The sequence below is a fragment of the Benincasa hispida genome, chromosome 10, assembly GCF_027475165.1.
Source record: "Benincasa hispida cultivar pf3 chromosome 10, pf3_genome.v1.1, whole genome shotgun sequence".
In the NCBI taxonomy this organism is placed as follows: Eukaryota; Viridiplantae; Streptophyta; class Magnoliopsida; order Cucurbitales; family Cucurbitaceae; genus Benincasa; species Benincasa hispida.
In genome coordinates, this window is record NC_143487.1 from 17,910,600 (window position 1) to 17,933,558 (window position 22,959).

A 22,959-nucleotide genomic window follows, 5' to 3' on the forward strand; every position below is an offset into this window, starting at 1 on the left:
ATTATCAATATAGTTGTTATTGATCTCATAAATTGTATGAAAGTCTAAATCCAATAAAGTAAGACTCATGACTATTGTATGAGTACTCGAACTTTATATGGAGACATAAGAGTGGATCGGGTTTGAGTAAATAGTCAAAATGATCTATGATACATGAATGAGGTTGGGTACCTTATTCTGGTAACACCATTGGATGCGCCCTACGTTGTAGTTGTTACAAAAAGTTGTAAAGTACTACAACGATGTGATCCTAATTCGTACATGTTATGACATGAGGAGTGGGGGCGTCCTATGCAATGAGTTTGCATAAGATCAGGACCAAGAAATTAAGTCACTATTACTTTATAACGTTGTTTACTGTTTAAGACTGACTATTTCACCTAGATGACCTAGGTTAACTCGATCTTAATCCTGAGTTAGCTACGAACTTCTATTTGTTCGGGATTATCCTTTGATCTACAAACGATGAGAGTAGTCCAACAGCACTGCTCAATAAGCTTACCATTTTGAGGATAAGACCAGATGAATAGCTGGGAACATAGCCTTGCAAGATGGAGTTCACACCTACTTGATTTAGGGATAGGAGAAAGATTGTTCTTTCAAGCACTGAATCTAGGTCTTAAACAAGGGGACTCACCCTCTCACTGGGCTGAGAGAGTTTGGTTTGATGATTGGATTACAAACCAGCTGTTCATTGGAGGATCAGTAAGGACTTGAGGAATAAGACGTAATATCGGGGGTAAAACAGATATTTGACTCAGCCGTTATTACGAACAACCTGTGAAGGGTCGACTTGCTGATTATGGTTAAATCATGTGGACATAATATATCTACAGTGAAGGGAGTGCAACTATGGGGTTTAGTGGAATGACCCATTAGTTAACGAATGAGGATTAATTTGGTTTAATGAGTTTAGCCAATTAATCTTGGATCGTTGGAGCCCATGATCTATAGGTCCGCGAGGTCCCCTACTAGCTCGTAACGGACTAGCTCTACAATAGCGTGATAAGTTAATTTGAAACGTTCAAATTAGAATTAATGGAATTAGTAATTATATGAGATATAATTATATGTTTAATTTTAGAATTAAACGGAAAATGAGAATTTATATATTCAAATATGATTTAAATATATAAATATGGATATGTGTTAAAATTAATTTAATATTGATATTAAATTAATTAAGTTTTATTTAATAATTAATTTATGAAATTAATTAAATTTTCATTTTTAAAATCAAATAGATCTTTAAATCAAAATTTGATTTTTAGATAAAATTGAAAAAGGAAAAGAAAACAAAAACACAAATTGGAAATTTGGATTTTTCCATTATCCATCTTTAAAGTAGCTCATACATGAAGCAACCATTTGTCTTGTCTTCTCCAAGCATGAGCTGCAACTCATGCAACTCTTCTCTTTGCATGTTGATCTGCAATATAATGAGAAGATTTGAGTGAAAATCGGGCATGCAATCTACAGAATTTTGAGAGAAAATTCGGTTTGAATAATGGTTATTCAACAAGGTTGCTGCAGTGAGCTATTCTCCTTCGTCCCTTGATTCAAGCATGTTTTGAGTCCCACAACTCAATCTAGAGCACCAAGAGAATAGTGAGGAAGATCTTGAGGTGGTATACGATAAGATATGGAGAAGATAGTAGCTTGAGCTTTTAAGAAGTTCTACAAGATATATGTCTTGAAACCCATTTTTTATACAGAAGCATGCTTTATATTATGCCAAAATTAGTGAATTTGAATGCTTAGATGATCCTCGTACTTCCACTGTTGTTGATACAATCCTACAGTTTTAGGGTTTTGTCCCTATCAAACATTTGTTGAAATGCCTTGAATCTGTTTGTTGGCGCTTCGAACAACCAAGTACAGGGGTCTTCGTATTCAGCATTATTTACGATTATGAGCTCAGGGTTTAAAATAGTGCGTTATATAATCTTTCTAGAGGCGCCGTTATGATGTAATTTTCTGAAAACATTATCTATAATAATATTGTTCTCCCTCTGTCCGTGGACGTAGCTAACACACTATTAGTGCCATGTATATTTGTGTGTCGATCTTCTCCATCTCTACGTTCCTTTTCTTTTTTGTGTGTTCTTCAGTTGTCGATTTCGTAACAATATAACGCTTAAATTATCTACACGATCGTTTACAAAATACTATACAATCGCTTAAATTATCCACACGATCCCTGAGCTCCGCTACACGATTGCTGAGTAACAAAACGCTATACGATCGCCTACCCAATGCTATACGATTGCCTACCTAATGTTATACGATCGCTTACCAAATGCTACACGATCGCTGAGCTCGGCTATACAATCGCTGATTAACGAAATGTTATACGATCGTCTACCCAATGCCATACGATCGCCTACCAAATGTTATATGATCGTTTAACTCCACTAGATGATCGTTGAGTACAAAATGTTATACGATCGTCTACCTAATGCTATACGGTCGCCTATCCAATGTTATACGATCGCTTACCAAATGCTACACGATCGCTGAGTAACAAAATACTATACGATCGCTTACCCAATGCTATATGATCGCCTACCAAATGCTATATGATCGCTTACGAAATGCTACACGATCGCTTACCAAATGTCACACGATCGCTTACCAAATACTACACGATCGCTGAGTAATAAAATGCTATACGGTTTCATGGTTGGAAGGAAGGAAAATCGTGGTAGGAAGTGGAATAAGAAATGAAAACCCACACTTCTCAATGGGTATGCAATTCATTCATTTGTGTGGGTAAAAGATACCTATGAATTGCCTTTTTCCAAGATAAATAAACAAATCCCACCAACCAAACATGAGCTTTGTAAACCTATTCCCATTCCCACCCTCTTTTCCCTCCAACCAAACGGCCCCTCAAAGCCATGATGTTCCAAACCAACCATTATTTTTTCTTCTTTTCTTTTCTCTTTTCTTTTTAAATTTGACTAGTAGTTCAAATATTTACTTAAAAATAATGAAAGCTATGGTAAGAAGTTTGTGATAAAATAAACATAGTTTTTAAAAACTAAAGAGAATATATCAATTTATACCTATGAGCTTTAGGGGTTGTATTAGTTTAAATTTCAAACAAAAATCGTATTAGTTTAAACTATGAACTTTTGTAATCAATTTACACGTTCATTATGTTTCGTTTTGAAAAACTCTGTTTGAAACTTATAATTGTATCTATTAAATCTCTAAAACGTGAATGAATCGATGTACACTCTTAAACATAATTTCTTTTGAAAATCGTTCAGCATTTACTTCCATCATCCACGTGGTTAAACCAATATTTGAAGAAGTACACGCACATTTGAGAATCAATGCATACATGGTTTCAAATGCAACCATAATAAATGCCTAAATTGATTGACTTGTGATATTTTAAGAGATTGATTGGCTCAAATTATAAGGTCTACACGATATTTATTGAACAATATTTGAAAAACGTGTGAATTGATATACTTATGAAAGTTTATTAATTAGATTAACTCAACTCATTAGTTCAATGTTTCTATTGATACGACTTGAGGTATCAGGGGTGTAGATTAATATTTGTCCTAAACTAACTTGATATCATACATGTACTCAAATTTTGTTACGAGGGATTTTGACAAACAGGATAAATCCAATTAACAAGGAAAAGAAAAAAGGATCGGACTAGGACCAAGATAGGATAATGACAGGGCAAAGGGAAGGGAGTTTGGGCCCAACTCTTTGTTGGCCTCATAGCTTAGTCAGGTCATTGTCCCAACTTCTCGTTTGGCATCAACTTGAGGCCGAGGAGTCCAACTTTCACGCGAGCATGCCCCCGAGCCCAATAATCCCACACGGGGATTCGATTAGTTTATTAGATAACCAAATTCCAAAAAAGAATATGAAAAGACTTAAGTCAACCTACTTTATAAATACACTATTCTAATTTTATATGAGGTCACTTGAATCCTACTTTTAAACTGCATACCTTCCACATTCTTTCACTCTCCTACTTGCATATTGGAGTGTGTAGCAAACACCACACGGTGAGCAAATTTTATCTTTTGCATACCACATTATTCTCTCATATAAACAAATTTACTGTTGGTGTCACGTGGATGTCAAGTATATTTTACCTATTTCAAATTTGGCATCAACAAAAACCAGCAAGCATTGCTTGCTAAACCACAGCTTTAGTTTTTTTAAGTTGATGTGTTGGTCTTAAATTATGTATACAATCAGACATAGAAAATAATTTTTTTTTAATAATAGCTATCATTCAAAAAGTAAACAATTCGACGCCTTTATAGGCTATATGGGAGGCTAAAATATAATAAGGATTACTGAAAAACTAGAGGAATATTGGAAAGGACGAGGAATCAAGGACGGGAAGGAAATTGGATCGTAAGGCGTAAAAACGGTGGAAAGGAGGATTTTGTTGAAGACTATGGGAACGAAATTAGTTTCGTATTATAGATCGAACCCAAAATATTTCATCCAAGCATGAGTTTTAGATAGCATTACATTACAAAATCATTCCATTACGGGACCTCAAACGGTCCCTTAAAATATCTAAACATTCATAGACAAAGAAAAAGAAAAATTAAACCTTCGGCAAATGAAGCCACATGTTATTGTCTCGTGTTAACCAACTAGCTAATTGGTATGAGGTGTCCTTGGTTAGGAAAAAATTTGCGCAAAAAAAAAAAAAAAAAACTATTTTAAAGGCAAAAAAATGACAAGTGACCCAAAATTTGAAAAAAAAAAAAAGTTGTCAAATGACCCATTGCAAATGTCATGATCACATGAAATTACAATATTGTTATTGCTTTATTGATTTCTTTTTCTTCTTCCTTTATTCTCCATGTTGCTGAGTTTTTCTCGTCTTTTCTTTTATTTTCTTTTCTTTTCTTGTTTTCCTTTTGTTGTTTTTCTATGTTTCCTCTTCATTTCTCCCTTTCTTTTATTCTTTTACTGTATATTCTTCTTCTCCGGCACGACGAGTTCACAAGAGCAGTTTCGATGCAACTAATTCTGATGAACGAGAGCGAGGGTAAGAGAGAAAAGATTGATTTTGTAAGTGAGGAAATGAAGAGCAAAACTGATGAGCGAGACTGACGAGAGCGAGAGCGAGATTGAGACCGACGAGAGCGAGATCGAGACTGACGTGAACGAGTCGGGTGAGAAAGGGAAGAAGACGACTAATTGTTCCATGGATGTTCGCAAATTGATCATTGGTGAAAGGAAGAGTGAGATCGAGACCGAGACCGAGAGCGAGATGCTTTTTTGCGTGTGCATGAGTATATTTTAGTAATTTCACCCGAATTTGATGTTAGCAAATGGTCATTCGACATTATTTATTCAATTTTTAGGTCACCCGTACAAAATTTTCCTTGGTTGGTGATACAAAAACATAATTTTCAACAACTAATTTGATAAATAAAAGGTACTAAAAGTGATAAATAAAAGGAAAAAAAAAGAAAGAAAGAAAGAAAAGAGGTTGGATTTCATGCTTTCAATATTGTTAACACGTGCTGGTTGTGGATTTAAAAACTAAATTTAATTTAAAAATGGTCACAACTGTGTTTAGAAACATGTCTGTAAACAATAAAGATAGTCTCAATTAAGTTTACAACCAACGGTCTGTTTGTATTGACTAAAAAAATATATTTTTTTAAAAAATTCGTTTTTATTTAAATATATTTGATAAAAATTGATTAAAATGCATTTGAGATTATTTTGAGTTGTTGTCAAACACTCAAATTTTTTATAAAATGACATATTTTTTAAATTAAACACTTGTAAATGCAATTTATACACTTCTTAAATATAGGGCCGAGTCCAAACCTAATTAATTAACTTATGAGAATATTTTATGTTTTAATTTTTCTGGCCAGTGTTGAAAACGTTGAAGGTTGAAGTTTTAATTTAAATTTCTAAAATAGTATTTAATTGTCCAAAAGTATAAAAAAACAATGCATACGTTACCTACAATTTTGTTCTAAAACCATGTTAGTTCAAAATTAATTGGATACGCAATCGAAGGAAGTACTGCTTCGAAAGAGGGCGACACATAAAAAATAATGATTCACCAACACTGGTCTTTAAATCTTCAAAATTGTGTATGTCTGGTCATTGAACTTTAAAAAATGTTTCATCTACCTCTAAACTCTATATTCGATGTCTATTAGGTTCGTGAACTTAAAAACCGTTCCACTAAGTTAATCAAATTTTAATTTAACGATACAAATATATTTACAAAGTTTCGATTGATATAGAATTAATTTAACAATTGAAATTTTAATTGTTTCCTAAAGGTTCACGATACAAATATATTTTCAAATTTTCAATCGATATAAATACATATAAACTTGAATTTTGTGTTTGATTGAATTGTGAAATTTCAATGTTGCGTCTGGGACGTCTACGAATTAAAAAAAATGTTGAATATGTTAACGATCTATTAGACACAAAATTGAAATTAGAACACCCAATAAAAATAAAACCATAATCATAATGATGAAATAAGCACTATTTAAACTTCAAATGTGTGAACATGAAATCAATGTTCATGAATGTAACATACATTTTTCAAAGTTTAGAGATATAAGTAGACAACTGAAAATTGAGAGTTCGAACTCGTAAAATTCCCTTTTTCTTTTTGGTTAAATTATAAGTTTAGTGACTCAACTCTTATATGCAAGTCTATTTGGTATTTGAAATTTAAAAAATGTCTTACATGTCTCTTAAATTTTAATTTTGCATCAAACAAATTTCTAATAAACTTGAATTTTAAAAAAACCAATTGATTTATCATATATAAACTCGAGTTTAATTGTAAAAGAAAACCCTAAATTTTCAATTTTTAAAAAACATACGATCTTAGAAACTAAATAGACACAAATCTCAAAATCTATGTCTCGTTTGGTAATCATTTGAGCCATGTTTGGTAATCATTTTATTTTTTATTTTTGTTTTTAAAAATTAAGTTTATGAACACTACTTCTGTCTTCAAATTTCTTCATTTATTATCTACTTTTTACCATTGGTTTTAAAAACCAAGCAAACTTTTGAGAACTAAGAAAAAGTAAACTTTCAAAAAGTTGTTTTTTGAATTTGACTAAGAATTCAACTATTGTGCCTAAGAAATATGCAAATCATGGTAAGAAATGTGGATGAAATAAGTTTAATTTTTAAAAACAAAAATAAAAAACCAAATGGTTATCAAACGGGAACTTGTTTTTTTCCCCTAAAAATTAAGTCCGTAGACACTATTTCTATCTCTAAATTTCTTCATTTATTATCTTTTATTTTCCAATGATTCAAACCAAGCCAAATTTTTTTTGGGGGAAAATAGCGTTTAACAACTTGTCATTGTCTTTGAAATTTGACTAATAATTCAACAATTGTATTTGATAGATGCAAATAATTATAAAAAATAGGGAGAATATACGTTTAATCTTCAAAAACAAAAATAGCAGACAACAAAATGGTTATCCAACTGGACACAAATTAATTTTATTATTTCAATTACTTTATTCTTTTTATCTTTAAATTTAAATTAAAAAGACATAATTGTTAGGGGTGTTCAAAAAAGCCATGATCCGAAAAAACTAATCAACCCAACCCACCCCTAGTTTGGGTTGGGTTGTTTTTTTTTGCTCAGGTACAATTAGATATACTATATTTATTTTAGTTTTCTTTAATTAAATTTTTTGGATAATTTATTATTCAACAACTCTTAAATATATATATATATATATATTTGTAGTTTTGAAAAAAGATCATACATTATATAAACTAAAATTGAGTTGTTAATCTTAATTCATATATGAAAACGGTTAAAACGAATTTTTACGTATTAATATTTTACTTCCTTTTATAAAAAAAATTTAAATAAATGACTCGAGTAACTCGAACCAACCCAACCCAAATGTTTCATGGTTGGGTTAGGTTGTTTTCATCTTTTAATGAGGATTATTTGGGTCGAAGAAATTTACAATCGAACAATTAGATTGGGTCTAAAAAGTTTTTCAACCCAATCCACGAACACTCCTAATAATCGTGTCGGGGTCCAGGAAGTTCAAGAGGCAAGCATAATTATGCTATAATTTCATGCCAATCAACTAATCTTTTACTTCTTTTGAATGGGTTGAGTTCCTGCTCACAAAGGTGATGTTACATCACAATTTGAGCCCCCCTTTTTCTCCCTTTATTCACCCATCCCACATCGAAAAAATTTCGATTTATTTTCGGTACAAAAATCTCTGAAATTCACCGGTTTCCTCATCTCCAGAATCCAATTCCTTTCTTCCTTTCTGTCGATTTCTCTACTTTTCGAAACCCAAGCTCTACAATATGCCCTAAACCGTAAGACAATAAATATCATTCTTATAACCTCTAGTTTTATTTTCGCCCTTTACAAATTTTTTGCTTTGAGATTCGTATGTGTAATTTTCGTCCTCTAATTTCAGTGGTTGAACGATATGGGAGGCTGGGCCAGCTCGTCTGCTAAACGGAGGAACGGCGGCGAAAAGGGTGGAAAAACGGCTGCCGTCAGCAAAGAACCACCGTCGCTTAAGAAGACTGACAGTGGTAGCGGCGGTGGCGGAAGCAGCCGTGGAAAGTCGTTGTGCCGGCCTGAGAAGAAGGTTTATTTCCCGAAGAAATATGGTTTCATTGCAGATAATTTCTCCTCTATTGACCAGGTTTCTCTCTCTCTCCTGAAACAAAATGGAAAAAATTGCATTTTCAGTCCTGATTTATAAATTTCAAAATTTTACATCAGTAACAGTTTCGAGTTTATTTTTAGTTAAATATTTAGTTTCAAAATGCTATAATTTTATCTATGAAATTCGAGTTTCATTTTAATTTAGGTTTAAATTTCAATCGATTATCAAATGAAATTTTATTATTTATAATTATTTTAATTAATATACATTAATAAAAATTAGAAATGAGTATTTAATAGGTTAAAAATATAAAATTTGAAATATATAAAATAAATTGAAGTAAAACTCAACATCAAAGATAGATTTGCAATGACAAGATTAAAATCAAACCAAGACTTAAAGGATTGAAAATTTAACATTTTAAAATTTAATGGCTAAATTGAAATCGAATTCAAAGCTTAATAACTATCCTGGTAACCATTTCGTTTTTTGTTTTTTATTTTGAAAACTAAGTCTATTTCTTCCACATTTCTTACAATCTTCATCTCTATTAAGTATAATGGTTGAGTACTTAACCAAATTTCAAATTTCAAAAATAAAATTTTAAAAACTAAGGCCCCGTTTGGTAACCATCTTGTTTTGTGTTTTTGAAAATTAAGTCTATGACCACTACTTTCTCCTCAAAATTTCTTCATTTGTTATCTACTAAACATCGATAGTTTAAAAAATCAAGTCAAATTTTGAGAACTAAAAAAGTAACTTTTCAAAATGTTGTTTTTGTTTTTTGAATTTGACTAATAATTCAATAATCGTACTTAAAATATGCAAATCATGACAAAAAATGTGGATGATAAATGCTTAATTTAAAAAAAAAAACAAAAACAAAAAAAAACAAAAACAAAATGGTTATCAAAGGGGCCAAATTTTTTCAATTTTCAAAATTAGTTTGATTTTTAAACCATCGGTGAAAAGTAGCTTATGAACTACATAGAAACTAAATGTAAAATTTAGTTACTATAAAGGGGAATTTTCAAAAGTAAAAAAACAAGGAAAATTATTTACATAAAATAGTCGGTTTTAAATTTTTTTTAATAAAAACGGATAAAAATCTATCAATGTCTATCGGTTATAGAAATCGATAGAAGTCTAGAAATTTATCAATATATATATATACTATTTTTATAAATAGTTTGCCATTTTTTAATTTGTGAAAATTTTCCTACTAAAAAGTTACTTTTCTCACAGAAAAAATATCAATTTGATTTAAGTTACATTTGTATTTTTTAGTTTTCTAATACAACATTTTTTTTCCAAATTCAATTGCTTAAATTTTTTATTTTTTTAAAAAAATTTAAAATTCAATGAAGATGCGATGCTACCAGTGAAAAAGGAAAAAGTTACTTGGCTGTTGCTATATTTATTTATTTTTTCTTCACGTGTTACCTCATTAAAAGGAAAAAAAAAAGACTGTAATTATTATAGGCTTTTGGTGGACCAGAAGATTCAATGAAGTGCATATGAAATTGAAATCGGTACCTGCGAGGAAATTTCCTCACTACTCAAATCTTAATAAACTAGCATTCATTATATAATAATACTTCGAGTTTTTTTTTTAATATAATAATAATAATTATTATTAGTATCATCATAATCATTATTTAATATTAATATTTCTCTTAATTAGGTTGTATTAATTTATACTCTAAATTTTTACTTCCATCAAATTTGACTCCAAATTTAAGCAACCATTCCAATCTAATAAGGATGTACATGGTTTGATTGGGTTAAGTTGAGGGTATTTTATTGGACAAACTCAAAAATTCGGATTGGTTTGATTGACAATCCAAATCATCGAAATAAAATTTCCAATATTTATTGTAAACTTTAAACAAAGACAAATATCGTAACAAAAATTTACAAATTAATCAATACAAAGTAATCAAACTCTAAATAAAGATAAATATATATAAAATTCGTGGGTTGGATTAATTCAGTTAATCCACAACCCAAACAAACCCAATAAAAATAGAAAAATTCAATCCAACCCAACCTAAGGACAAAACTAACCCAATCCACCCTTACATTTTGGGTTGGATAATACGGGTTGTCGGGTTATTTGAATACCCCTACAATACAATCTAGCACAATTGATATAACTTTACAATTTTTTTTTTTTTTAAGAAATTATAACTTTATAAATTGAGATAAGGACTTGGTGGACAGTAAATAGCATTAGTAGTGTATTGAAAAGCTTTTCTAATTTAAGTTTTTTTTTTCTTGTCAATATATAGAATGAAAAAAAATCAAAACTTCAAATCTTGAAATTGATATTACAACTTTTATATTAGTTGAGCTACACTCAAGTTTCCTATTTAATTTAAGTATTGGTTTGTTTTGTAATTTTATGCTAATTAGATTTTATTTTTAAATATTAAAATGGTCTATCTTAATTTAGTCCTTTATAAATAGTTCAATTAATTTCCAGAAATTTAAAATATCTATTTTTTTTTTTTTCAAATTACGTTTATTCTCATTCAAAAACTATTTGGTTCTTTGTGCTTTTGGTTGATCCAATTTATGTGGTCCAGTATTTATTACAATGGATGTACTCAAACACAAAGTCATGCTTTTCATTTGTTTAAAATTAATAACGTTGGTCAAGATTGTTTTAATATATAATTTGAATATTTAAAAGAAAAAAAAAATATTCGTTTAAAAGAGGTGTTTTAGAGATTCACATTAAAATAAAATAAAATAAATAAGTATATTTTAATTTTACTTTTAATTTACTTCTTTCGTTTAATACATAATTTAATGCACAACATGAATATGGTTTAATGACATAGATTTTAAACTTTGGAGGTTAGAGGTTTGAATATCTCATCTTACATAGTCTTAAACTAAAAAAAAACTTTTAATTTCAAATTGTTAACATCTATTTTGTATGAATAATTAAAAATTTTAATCCTCTCTCATACATGTTGTAATAATTTAAAAAGAACAATACCTTCTTATACTTAAATATTAAGCTATCATTTAACTTTCAAACGTGTCTTTCTTATATACATAGGTCATTCGCTAATTCATTTTTTCTAAAAAAGAAAGTTGATTTATTAAATATATATCTAAAATAACTTCAAAATTTCAATATTGCGTCGAGTAAATTGAATGATTGAATTTGTATTTTATGGGCCAAATTGATATTATGCAATTTGAGCAACATGGATCGAGTGGTATGATATCATTCAACTTGAGCAACAAGTACCTTTGATTTTACTAAAAAAGTTTTATGTCATTAGAGATAGTTATTCTCACTTATATAAATACTTATGACTTGTTTGATGAGGTTATCGTTTCTCATTTTTAAGAGTAGAGTTTATTTGATAGTTTTCTTATATCTATATTTCTGCTGCTCCTGTCTAATAAAAAACTATCCCTTAATTTTTTCATGCCATAAATTTTTAGGATTGTTATTCATATTCTACCTATCTTTTTAGATTTTGAACCAAACATAAATTGGAAAATCGGAAAAGTAAGGGAGATCCTCATCAAAGTGGCCGTTGAATGTTAGACAGATTCCGAAAAAATTTGCATCCTTGCTGCTATAATTGAATAATTTTTCAGAAATTTGAAATCATCTGCAGCAAGTTCTCATTCAACTGCTTCGATTAATGGATTTCATTTCTTGAATTCTACAGGTTACCGCAGCCTTGAGAAAAGAAGGATTAGAATCGTCGAACCTCATCGTCGGAATGGATTTCACCAAAAGCAACGAGTGGACAGGTATGTCGAATCGAATCGATGGCACTCTAAATTCAAGCTTCTCATCGTTCGTAATTGCTTAAATATCGGCCGATTCGGCCGTCGCCGTTGTTTGATGCACAGGTAAAGTATCGTTCAATAATCGGAGCTTGCACGCCGTTTCTGATTCTCCTAATCCCTACGAAAATGCTCTGTCAATCATCGGGAAAACTCTGGCTCCCTTCGACGACGACAGCTTAATTCCTTGCTTTGGTTTCGGCGACGGTACGCTCCTCCTCCGCCGTCTACGGCGGGAATTTCGCGTCTGTTTAATTCCTCTTCATATTATTTGTATTTCTTTGCCGTTTCATATTATTATAATATACAAACTCATTGTTTGTTGGTGGAGTTGAGTTGGTATAATATACAAATTCATTGTTTGTTGGTGGAGTTGAATTGGTATATTTTATCAATTCACCACAACTCATTCAAACTCTTTCTTCTTCTAATGTTTTTCATGACTTCACCAATCGGAGGCTCCGACAACTACCTCCGATGACTCGACGATCAACTCCAGACTCTGACGACCACCTCTAATGACAACTCGAACGATGAAATTCGGGGTCTGACAACCACCTCCAATGATAACTCCAACGACCTACTCCATGCTTTGACAACCTTCACGCGACCAACTCCGACAATCAATTCCAAGCTCTAGTAACCACCTCCGGTGACTCGATTTCGACGACCACCTTCGCGCTACCAACTCTGATGATCAATTTCAAACTCCGACAACAAACTCCAATGATCAACTTTGACAACCACCTCCGTAGGCTCTGACAACCACCTCTGATTACAAACTCCGATGAAAAATACCTTCAATGACCACCTTTGAGTGAGAAACTTCGACGACCAACTTGGGACTTCGACAACGACAAACCCTTAAAATCAATGCTAATAGTACCTTCATGTGATTAACACTCGGGCTCCGGTAGCCACCTCCGAGTACAATCTTCGGCAAAAATTGTCTTTAATGATCAACTTCGACTACCACCTTCGTCCGACCAACTCCAGGATTTGAAAACCACCTTCGAGGACAAACTTCGACAACCAACTCCAGTACCACCTTCATGCAACCAACTTCAAGCTCCGACAACCACCTCCGACTACAAACTCTAGTGAAAGCATCTTCAATAATCAACGTCGACAACCACTTTCAACTATTATAAGACTGATGATTGTTTAAGTATGTTCTAGGGTTGTTGATTATATTTAAAAAAAAAAACATTATTTTGTCTATATTAAGTGCAATATTTATACGTAAAAAACTATAATTTTTTTTATTTAATTGAATTCACATTTTAAATGAGTGTTAAGAATATTTAGACGAAAAGTATGTAACATATAAAAAAAATGAAAAAATGGAATATTTTCTGACAAGAATTATTGAAAAATAGAGATTTGTTCCCTGATGATCCTAAAACTTTAGAGGAAAATGAAATTATTGAAGAAATGTGATGACATTCCATTGGTTACTAAGATGATGAAAGAGAACTAATTAAAAAAAATCATTACATAGTAAAAATATAGAGAACATCGGAAAGAAAAGAAAAATAAGAAGATGATAATGAAATTTATCGAGAAAAATTTCTCCTTGGTTTCTTATTTTATTTAATCATATTTTTACAAGAAATGTAATGATTTAGTTGTTGTACATTGTCAAAAAAAAAAAAAAAAAGTTTTAACAATTAAAAAGGAAAAAAAATTGAAATCCATATTTTATTCAAACAAAAATTGGCTAAATTACTAAATAACTCTGCATCTCAAACACAAACATACGAACTCCACCGATATATGAACTCCAGACATCCTATCTCAACTCAGTACCTAAACAACTTCTTATGGGTATTTATGGGATAGGTTGAGGTTTTTTTTTTTTTTTTTTTTTTTGGGTAAAGGTATTGTAATTAAAGTGTGGGGTGAGGAATCGAATATTTGACCTCGAGGTCGATAGTACAAACACTAAGGGTGTACGTGGGTTGGGTTGAGGGTGTTTTTTGAACCAACTCGAAACTTCGAATTGGTTGGATTGACAACTCAAATGACCGAAATAAAGTTTCCAACCCAACCAACAGTTGTCAGGTTATAACTGTTTTTTCAATGAAAAATATGTAAATTTATATACAACACATGACTGATAACTAAAATCTCATAAAATTCAAATGCTAAATACCAGATATCTATGATATTTATTGTAAAATTTAAACAAAAACAGATAGCATAACAATTTTAAAAGAAAAATATAAAAAATTCACAAATTAATCAATATATATAAAATTCAGGTTGAGTTTGGTTAATCGGTTTTTTTTAGCCAACTCACATCACAACCAAACACAATAAAAATAGAAAGATTCAATCTAACCCGACCCAAGAACAAAACTAATACAACCCAACCCTTGCATTTTCAGTTGGATAGTCCAGGCTGTTCGGATTGTTGAGTTATTTGAATACCTCTAACGAGCACTATATCAGTTGTCTTACGTTCATGTTGGCTAGTTAAAATATTCTCCTCAAGACAAATTCAACTGTTCGTATTTTGAAATTCTTCAACCCAAAGAACCCTTATTGAGGCCCATCTTAATTATTTCGTTTTCTATTTTTAGTTTTTTAAAAATTAAGTCTATTTCCTCTCATTGTCTAGCAATAGTTAACATTTTTCTTCAAGTACAAGAGTTGAAATTTTAGCAAAATTCTAAAAATAAACACAATTTTTTAAAAACTATTTTTTAATTTTCAAATGTTAACTTGATTTTTTAAAACATGGGTAAAAGGTAGATTGCAAAACAAAGAAGTTAGAAGTGTAATGCGTGTTTATAGGTAGAAAATTATTAAAAAAAACTAAATGGTTACTAAGCGAAATGAACCTAATCCAACCATAAAATATTCGGATTAGGTTGGTTCAGGTTACTCGAGTCATTTTTTAATTATTTTGAAAAAGAAGTAACATGTTAATATTAATATGTAAAAGAATTTGTTTATTTAATTTGATTAACAAATCTACTTCAATTTATATTATAAAAAAATATTTCCATAGTGTTGAAAAATGATTTAAAATGACGGTTGGATAATAAATAATCTAAAAAATCATGAAATTATTAAATTAATTCATCAATATATAATTATATTAGAGGTAAAAGAACACACTTTTAAATATTAATAATAAATTCAAGTTTATTTGAATTATTTTAATTGAACTCGTGAACTAATCTAATTCATAACCCAATCTAAATTATATAATTTGGGTTGGGTTGATCAGGTTTTTCAAGCTATTGAATATTTTGAACATCTGTAGATTCATTGCCTTCGTGTCTATGTAATTTACAGCAACGACGCACGATCAAACGGTGTTCGGTTTTCACAGTGATAATACTCCGTGCCATGGATTCGAAGAAGTTATTGACTGCTACAAAAATATAATTCCGAATGTGCAACTTTCAGGTTAGTGTATGATCATGCAAATGAATTTTGTCAATAGTTTTGTAGATGGTGATTGTTTAAGGAATGTGATTTATAGGGCCAACTTCTTACGGTCCTGTGGTTGAAGCTGCAATGGATATTGTGGAGAAGAGTGGTGGACAATTTCATATTCTTCTTATTGTTGCAGATGGACAAGTTGGTACTTTTAACTTCCGTCTTTACTCTGTTTCATTTGATTTTAAATGAATTTTGGTCTTTTCTTAGCTTTATGGTACTTTGTATGCACTCTCTTTAGTCAAAGATTCAATTTCGGTCTTCATAATTGTTATATTAAAAAATGGGAGATACAATTTGGTCGGTTTTAGAAAATCTACATGGTCGACATTATCATGAAGATGAAAACGGAGTATTTAATGAAAAATCAGACTAAAAGTGTAAATATTGAAACCAAACTCAAAATTGAAAGGAATAAAAGTGTGAAATTTTAAAACATAGAAACCGTATAGAATTAAAAGGCATGCATTAATAAGCTTTCTATTATTATTCCTTTTTTCAGTTGCTTTCTAAATACAAAATTCTGAGTACAACGAGATATTAAAAAAAAAAAAAAAAACCATTTTTCAGATTCCAAATCATTAAAACCATTTATTTGTGGTGAAGGTTACTCGAAGCTCCAGTGTTGGCGATGACGAATTGAGCGTTCAAGAGGAGAAAACAATCAAAGCAATTGTCGATGCAAGGTAAAAAAGGAAAAGAAAAAACAAAACAATAGATTTGCATCATCCAATTTCATCGCAGATTTAGAGATATTCTCTTGTTCTTTCCATCCAGTGCATATCCTCTTTCGATTGTTCTTGTTGGAGTTGGAGATGGCCCTTGGGACAACATGAAGAAGTTCGACGACAAGATCCCAGCTCGGGATTTCGATAATTTTCAGGTTTCATAGCAATGATCCAAGTACGACTTGGATCAGTTAGTTCAAATTCAATTGTAAACATCAGCAGAATCACTCTCTGATCTTGCATTTTTCCTAATAACTACGTGCAGTTTGTTAACTTCACTGAAATAATGTCGAAAAACCTCGGCACGCCCGAAAAAGAAGCAGCTTTTGCTTTAGCTGCACTAATGGAGGTTCCTTTCCAGTACAAAGCAGTCACAGAAATGGGTCTTATAGGGTAGAGCTTTCACTCCTCTGATATTGCTACTTCCATTACATTGAGTTTTTCATAGATTCAACTATTTCTCCTAGGGTTGGCTCTGGCTGAAATGACTTATAACTAACTAATTCTGCTTCTTTTGATGTGGAGCCAAGACATGTGACAGGAAAAGCAAAACGCATTGTGCCACGACCCCCACCGGCACGTTATACTCGTCCTTCACGGCTGACTCCCATACCTAGCAACACCTCCTCAGCTTCTGCATTTGATGAACATAGCCAGGTACTAAAAAGCACAAACACTTCAGTTTGGCTAGTATGTTTGTCCAACACGTGTGAAACACTTGGACACTTTCAACACTTGTTAATGCGACAAATGTGTTCGACACGCACAAAACACTTGTCGAGTAGACTAAAAAGATACACATGACAATAATAACTTTTGAGTGTAAAACATATCAAGCTAAGTTTTTGAGCATATAAATGCATTGACCCATTTACTTTGAATTTCTTTTGGTACGAAAATGATATATATTTTTAAAAATGTACATTTTAATAAACGTGCCTTTGTCATGTTGTTCCCTAGATTTTTAAAATAGGGCATGTCGTCGTATTCATGTTGTATCTATATCTGTATCTGTTCTTCTTAGACTAGGTATGTTCTAGTATAGAACTTGAGGAACATTCCTTTGCTTGCTTATTGCCCTGTATAAGGCCAGAGGTTTCACTATTGCATCCGGATTTCGGATGGATCAAGTATAGAAACAATAACATTATTTCCAACTCAAATGCAGGTCTGCCCCATTTGCTTGACCGCAGGAAAGGACTTGGCCTTTGGATGCGGCCACATGGTTGAGAGATTAAACTATTTAATATCTACTAAACAGTTCTTTATTTACTACTTCAAAAAATTCATCTGCGTGTACATTATGAGATAACATGTACCCAAAAAAAAAAAATACAGTGGATGAACTTTTTGCAACCTCTTAATACACACAGCTACTAACTTTCAAACATTGCAGACCTGTAGGGAATGTGGATCAAGATTGTCCAATTGCCATATATGTCGCCAGCCTATCAGAAACCGAATAAGGCTATACACTGGGTGATTGGATCGCACCAAGAGGGTATTGAGACGATGTCAATGACAATCAGATGGATATGATGTACAGGAATCAAGGGTTAGACAATTAAGAAATGTATGTTGTATGGACAGAACTAGGACTGTTCTACTCATGGGTGTTGTGTGTGTGTGAGGTGAGGTTCAAATTCCCAATGGATGAGGACTCTGATGTACATAGGAAAAACAATGTGCTCATATGTAATTGTAAAAACAATGTAGTGTCAACTCCTTGTCAATATTTTATGATGCAAACAAGATTTCATGTGCTTACGCGTAAGCTTCTTTTAACCACTACTGGTTGTAATGAATAAGCTAATAGCAAAATTGTCATTAGCTCGACAAAGTTTTGCATAAGTAATATTTGAGTACATCTTAGACTACATTTTGGGAGTGTTTAACCCACCAACTTCATGAATTGATGTTACGTAACACTATTGAAGTTTGCATATTTATCCAAGAACTCCATCTTCCTCTAAACACAGACTTCCTAACTCCAATATGTTAACTCCAGGCTTCATAACTCAACTTAATGCCCAACACCCTCTATTTTTTTCAGCCCACCCTAACCACACACCTGAAAAAACTACAAAAATATTTAAAAAGAATGAAAGTTCTTCACATGACAAACTCTAGTTGGATTGGACTACTGAGCTAGATCTCAAAAAATAGGTGCAACCCGGATACATGCAAGTATTTTTCGTTTGTCAATGACAGACTTTCAGCAACGCAAAGCATTTGAAACAAACCAAGCTTCGAAAAAGTTAGTTGTTATAAACTTATATCATACCATTTTCGTACAAAGTCCAAACTTAAGAACCTGCACTGTAATGATATACCCCCCTAAAATAGTAAGATAACATTCCAAAATCTCAACAGCACATACCCACTTATTTATTTTCCTTCTTGACCTGTTGTTCCTTGATAGTGGCATCTTTGGTTTGATCTGGGATTGGTTGAATTCTCACATATGGCTTCCTTGTCAATGTCTCTCCCTTCAAAGCAGCAACATAGCGATCATTAGTGTCTTCTTTCCTCTGCAGCTCACCAAGATATTCTGCCAGTCTCTCTCGATTTACTTGCCCCATCATCTGTCCAATAAGAAAGAAAACAGCTGATGAACTCAATTGTAAGATTAAACCTACTGCTGCAGAAAAATATGGCACATTTATGTTCTGACAGTCCCACGAATTCACAAAATTAGCTTTATAAGGGCAGCAATGGTGGGTCAGAGTAACAAAATCTCAAAAGGTGGAAGCAGTTAATGGCGAGACAGTATGGAGAGAAGATGAAACACTTGAAAGCAGCATCAAGCAAATTTGATGCAGTTCAAATGACACCGTGCAGAGGAGATTAACTGACTTCTAGAAAGAGATTGACTGCCGTCTTCTGCTTACAGTAAATGAGGCGACATTTCAAACGAAAAAAATAGAATGCAAGTGTAAAGGAATGCTTATCTGCCAAATTTTCTTCGAAATATTAAACAACTTGGAAATTAGAGATCTGATCAGTGAAAACAGATTCCAACGGAGCAGTCAACTCGATCAAACGATCAGGAAAGTCCGTGGAAGAAACAGATTTTAAATATCATAGACAGTAGAACCGGATGTCGAATCATAAGCGATCGGACGAAGCATACCGGCAAGCCGAGAAATGTCAAACGGAAGAATAATTTATCAATCGACGAAACATAATCGAGGATATCCGGATTAAAATTGAGCTGAAAATAGGGTTTTCGGAAAGGAAAAGGAACAGAAAAATAGAGAAAAGAAGCATACGCGAGATTCAGGCCTTGCATTCTGGCGAAGGCGAGCTTCGAGTTGCTCGTTGCGGGAATTGGTGGCTTGCATGACGCAGTAGCCAATAATGCCGGGAACGACGCCGCAGACGGTGGCGAAAGCCAAGAAGAAGGACTTGGAATCTCTGGTTTTCCTCACTATCCATCTCCATGTATCGCTCTTCTCCCACAGAATCGACATTTCTAATTTGCCCTCTCTTGCTAACGCTGCGAGTCTCTAAACTCTGGTGAAGTCGGGGTTAACGAATGTGTGTACACATGGGTTAAATTTAACTTCATTCCTTTGTATAAGTGATGTTGTCAAGGGCTCTGCCGGGCAGTTAGTTGGGATAGTATAAAGTTTATATGTAGCTGTTTAGGATAAAGAGTTATTTGATCTACGTTCATATGCTTGTATTTTAACAGTGAGTTGAGTTCATATATTTGAGATATTTTGTAGAATTTATTGAACTTTGAAGCTCCATTGGATAATTATTTTATTTTTGTTTTTTAAAATTAAGTTATATCATTCACATTTTATGATTTATTTTTTTTTAATTACAGTAGTTGAATTTTTAATCAATTTCAAAAATAAAAACAACTTTTTGAAAGCTACTTTTTTTAGTTCTCAAATTTTGGTTTAACTTTTTAAACTATTAGTGAAAAGTAGATAACATAGGAATAAATTTGGAGACTAATTTTAAAAAACAAGAATAAAAAACGAAATGGTTACCAAATGGACCTATTATGATTACTATTTATGTTTTCAAAATTTTGTATTCAATAATTCTACCCATATTTGTTTGAACAAAATATGAATTGCACATTTTTCTTTTAATTTTTAAACCTTTTCTTTCTTTATTTCTTTGGTAATGAACAACATTAACCCTATACATTTTTTTTTTTTTGAAAAAACATGGTTAAATAAAATGAGAAACCAAAGAGAAAAACAAAAAAAATTATTCCTAATTTTTCTCCATGAATTTCATTACAATTTTATTCCTTATCTTCTTGTTGTTGCTCTGTATTTTTACTCTATCATGAATATTTTTTATTTGAATCTCCCCTATCATCTCATAGCCAAAGGATGCCACCACATTTTTTCAATCATTTCACTTTCAATTCCTTCAAATTTGGAGGATCATCAGAGAACAAATCTCCATTTTTCACTTATTCTTGTTAGAAAACGTTTCAGGAAAAATCTCCATTTATGGTAGTTTTTTTATTATATGTTACATACTTTTCAATTAAATACATATTTTCCCTAATATTCTCAGCACTCATTTGATATATGATTTCAATTAAATAAATTTATTTTACAAATTTTTACATATAAATATTGCACTTAATGTCGACAAGATGCTATTATTTATATAATCAACAACCCTACAACGTATTTTAACAGTCATCAGTCTTATAATAGTCGGAAATGGTTGTCGAAGTTGATTATCAAAGATGATTTTCATTGGAGTTTGTAGTCGGAGGTGGTTGTCAGAGCCTAAAGTTGGTCGCATGAAGGTGGTACTGGAGTTGGTTGCCGGAGTTTGTCACTAGAGGTGGCTGTTGAAGCCTGAAGTTGATCGTTTGAAGGTGGTCATCGAAGTCAATCATTCAAGGTGATTTTCGTCGGAGTTTGTATTTGAAGGTGGTTGTCAGACTTGGTCATCGTAGTTTTTTGTCGAATGTGGTTGTTTGAGGCTAAATTTGGGAGTTGGAATTGGTCACGAAAAGGTGTTTGTCGAAGTTGGTCGCCAGAGTTTCATCGAAGGTGGTTCTCGGAGCCTAGAGTGGGTCATCGGATGTGCTTGTTAGAGCCCAAAGTTAGTTGCTGGAGTGTGACAACAATAGTTGCAGATATTGGCTGATAGGTGGAACCATTGAAAACATTGGAATAAGGGGTGAGTTGGTAAAATATACCAACTCAACTCCAACAACATTTAAAATTGGTGGGCCAAACATTGAGTTGGTATATTATACCAACGCAATTCAACTCATGTTGGTTAGTTAAACACCCTCTAAGTGGGCGTTTGGTGCGTGATAAAAGCAGATAGTTGAGTTGGTAATTATTATTTGCAGAGTTAAATTATCTGGGGCATTAAATTGTCTGTGTTTGTTGTACAAAGTTGAGTTGAGTTAGTAATTATTGTCTGTGTTTGGTGTACAGAGTTGAGTTTGGAAGCCTGTATTTGAGTGTAAAGTTGAGTTGAGTTGAGTTGAGTTAATTGAGGTATCTGATGCAGTTTTTTTGTAAATGAGATTGGTTTATTTTTTGTTTGTTTTTTATTTCATTTTTTTAGTTTTATGCTTTGCTATTGTTGATTAATTTTTAACTATACACCTATTTTCTCAAATTCTTTATGACATAAACTGGACAATCTCGATTTTTTTTTATCTCAATTTGTAGAACATAATAGATTATTTTCCGTGTATTCTTTTAAAAAACCGTAACAATTATAATTCTCTTCAATCTGTAAATCATACCATCAAAATACATTTCATATTACTACTCAAGTACTAATGAATTGGTATATTGTATGTATATATATTGAATCTTGCTAACTTAACATTATTATTTCACATATCGTACATATGAACGTTGAATGACTTGATAACTTAACAGTTTATGTTTATATAATATGGATCGTATATCTGGAACTGAAATTGTACGTAGGATAATTACCTTCCATTTGATAATGATGGTGAGAATGTGATAGTGTAGTACAGTAACATTGTTTTGAAGATCACAAAAATAATATCAAATGACCGAACACGTGGCCGTTTAAAAAAAAATACAAAATATATGTTTTTTCGGGTTGAAATATTAGGTGGTCAGTCTAGTGGGTCCGAGCAAGTAGGCGTGCACAGTACCAACTGTTTCTCTTCTAGTACAACTAGGAAGAGGTCCATTTTCTGTATGTTCGTGCCAATTATATCAATTAGGTCACATCTATCATCCTCAGTAAGCCCTTCAATACCAAATATGGCTTGAACTACCTCCTTCCGACGTCCAAATTCCATTTCA

General features: G+C 32.0%; 2 protein-coding genes across 2 annotated transcripts; one reads left to right on the plus strand and one right to left on the minus strand.

Annotated features, from left to right (window-relative positions):
- Positions 1 to 8,086: 8,086 nt before the first annotated feature.
- Positions 8,087 to 18,433, plus strand: RGLG4 (Ca(2)-dependent phospholipid-binding protein (Copine) family). Its single transcript, XM_039045413.2, has 12 exons — positions 8,087 to 8,364; positions 8,469 to 8,702; positions 12,365 to 12,449; positions 12,552 to 12,692; positions 15,792 to 15,905; positions 15,982 to 16,079; positions 16,545 to 16,624; positions 16,716 to 16,821; positions 16,932 to 17,059; positions 17,197 to 17,323; positions 17,835 to 17,891; positions 18,063 to 18,433. The coding sequence occupies exons 2-12, from the start codon at positions 8,481 to 8,483 to the stop codon at positions 18,147 to 18,149; spliced, it is 1,245 nt and encodes a 414-aa protein (XP_038901341.1). The 5' UTR covers positions 8,087 to 8,364; positions 8,469 to 8,480; the 3' UTR covers positions 18,150 to 18,433.
- Positions 18,434 to 18,914: 481 nt separating this feature from the next.
- Positions 18,915 to 20,268, minus strand: LOC120088260 (centrosomal protein). The gene is made up of 2 exons (XM_039045414.2): positions 19,939 to 20,268; positions 18,915 to 19,251 (listed from the first exon to the last, which is right to left on the minus strand). Exons 1-2 carry the CDS (start codon positions 20,137 to 20,139, stop codon positions 19,051 to 19,053), a joined length of 402 nt encoding a protein of 133 aa, XP_038901342.1. The 5' UTR covers positions 20,140 to 20,268; the 3' UTR covers positions 18,915 to 19,050.
- Between the last annotated feature and the right edge of the window lie 2,691 nt (positions 20,269 to 22,959).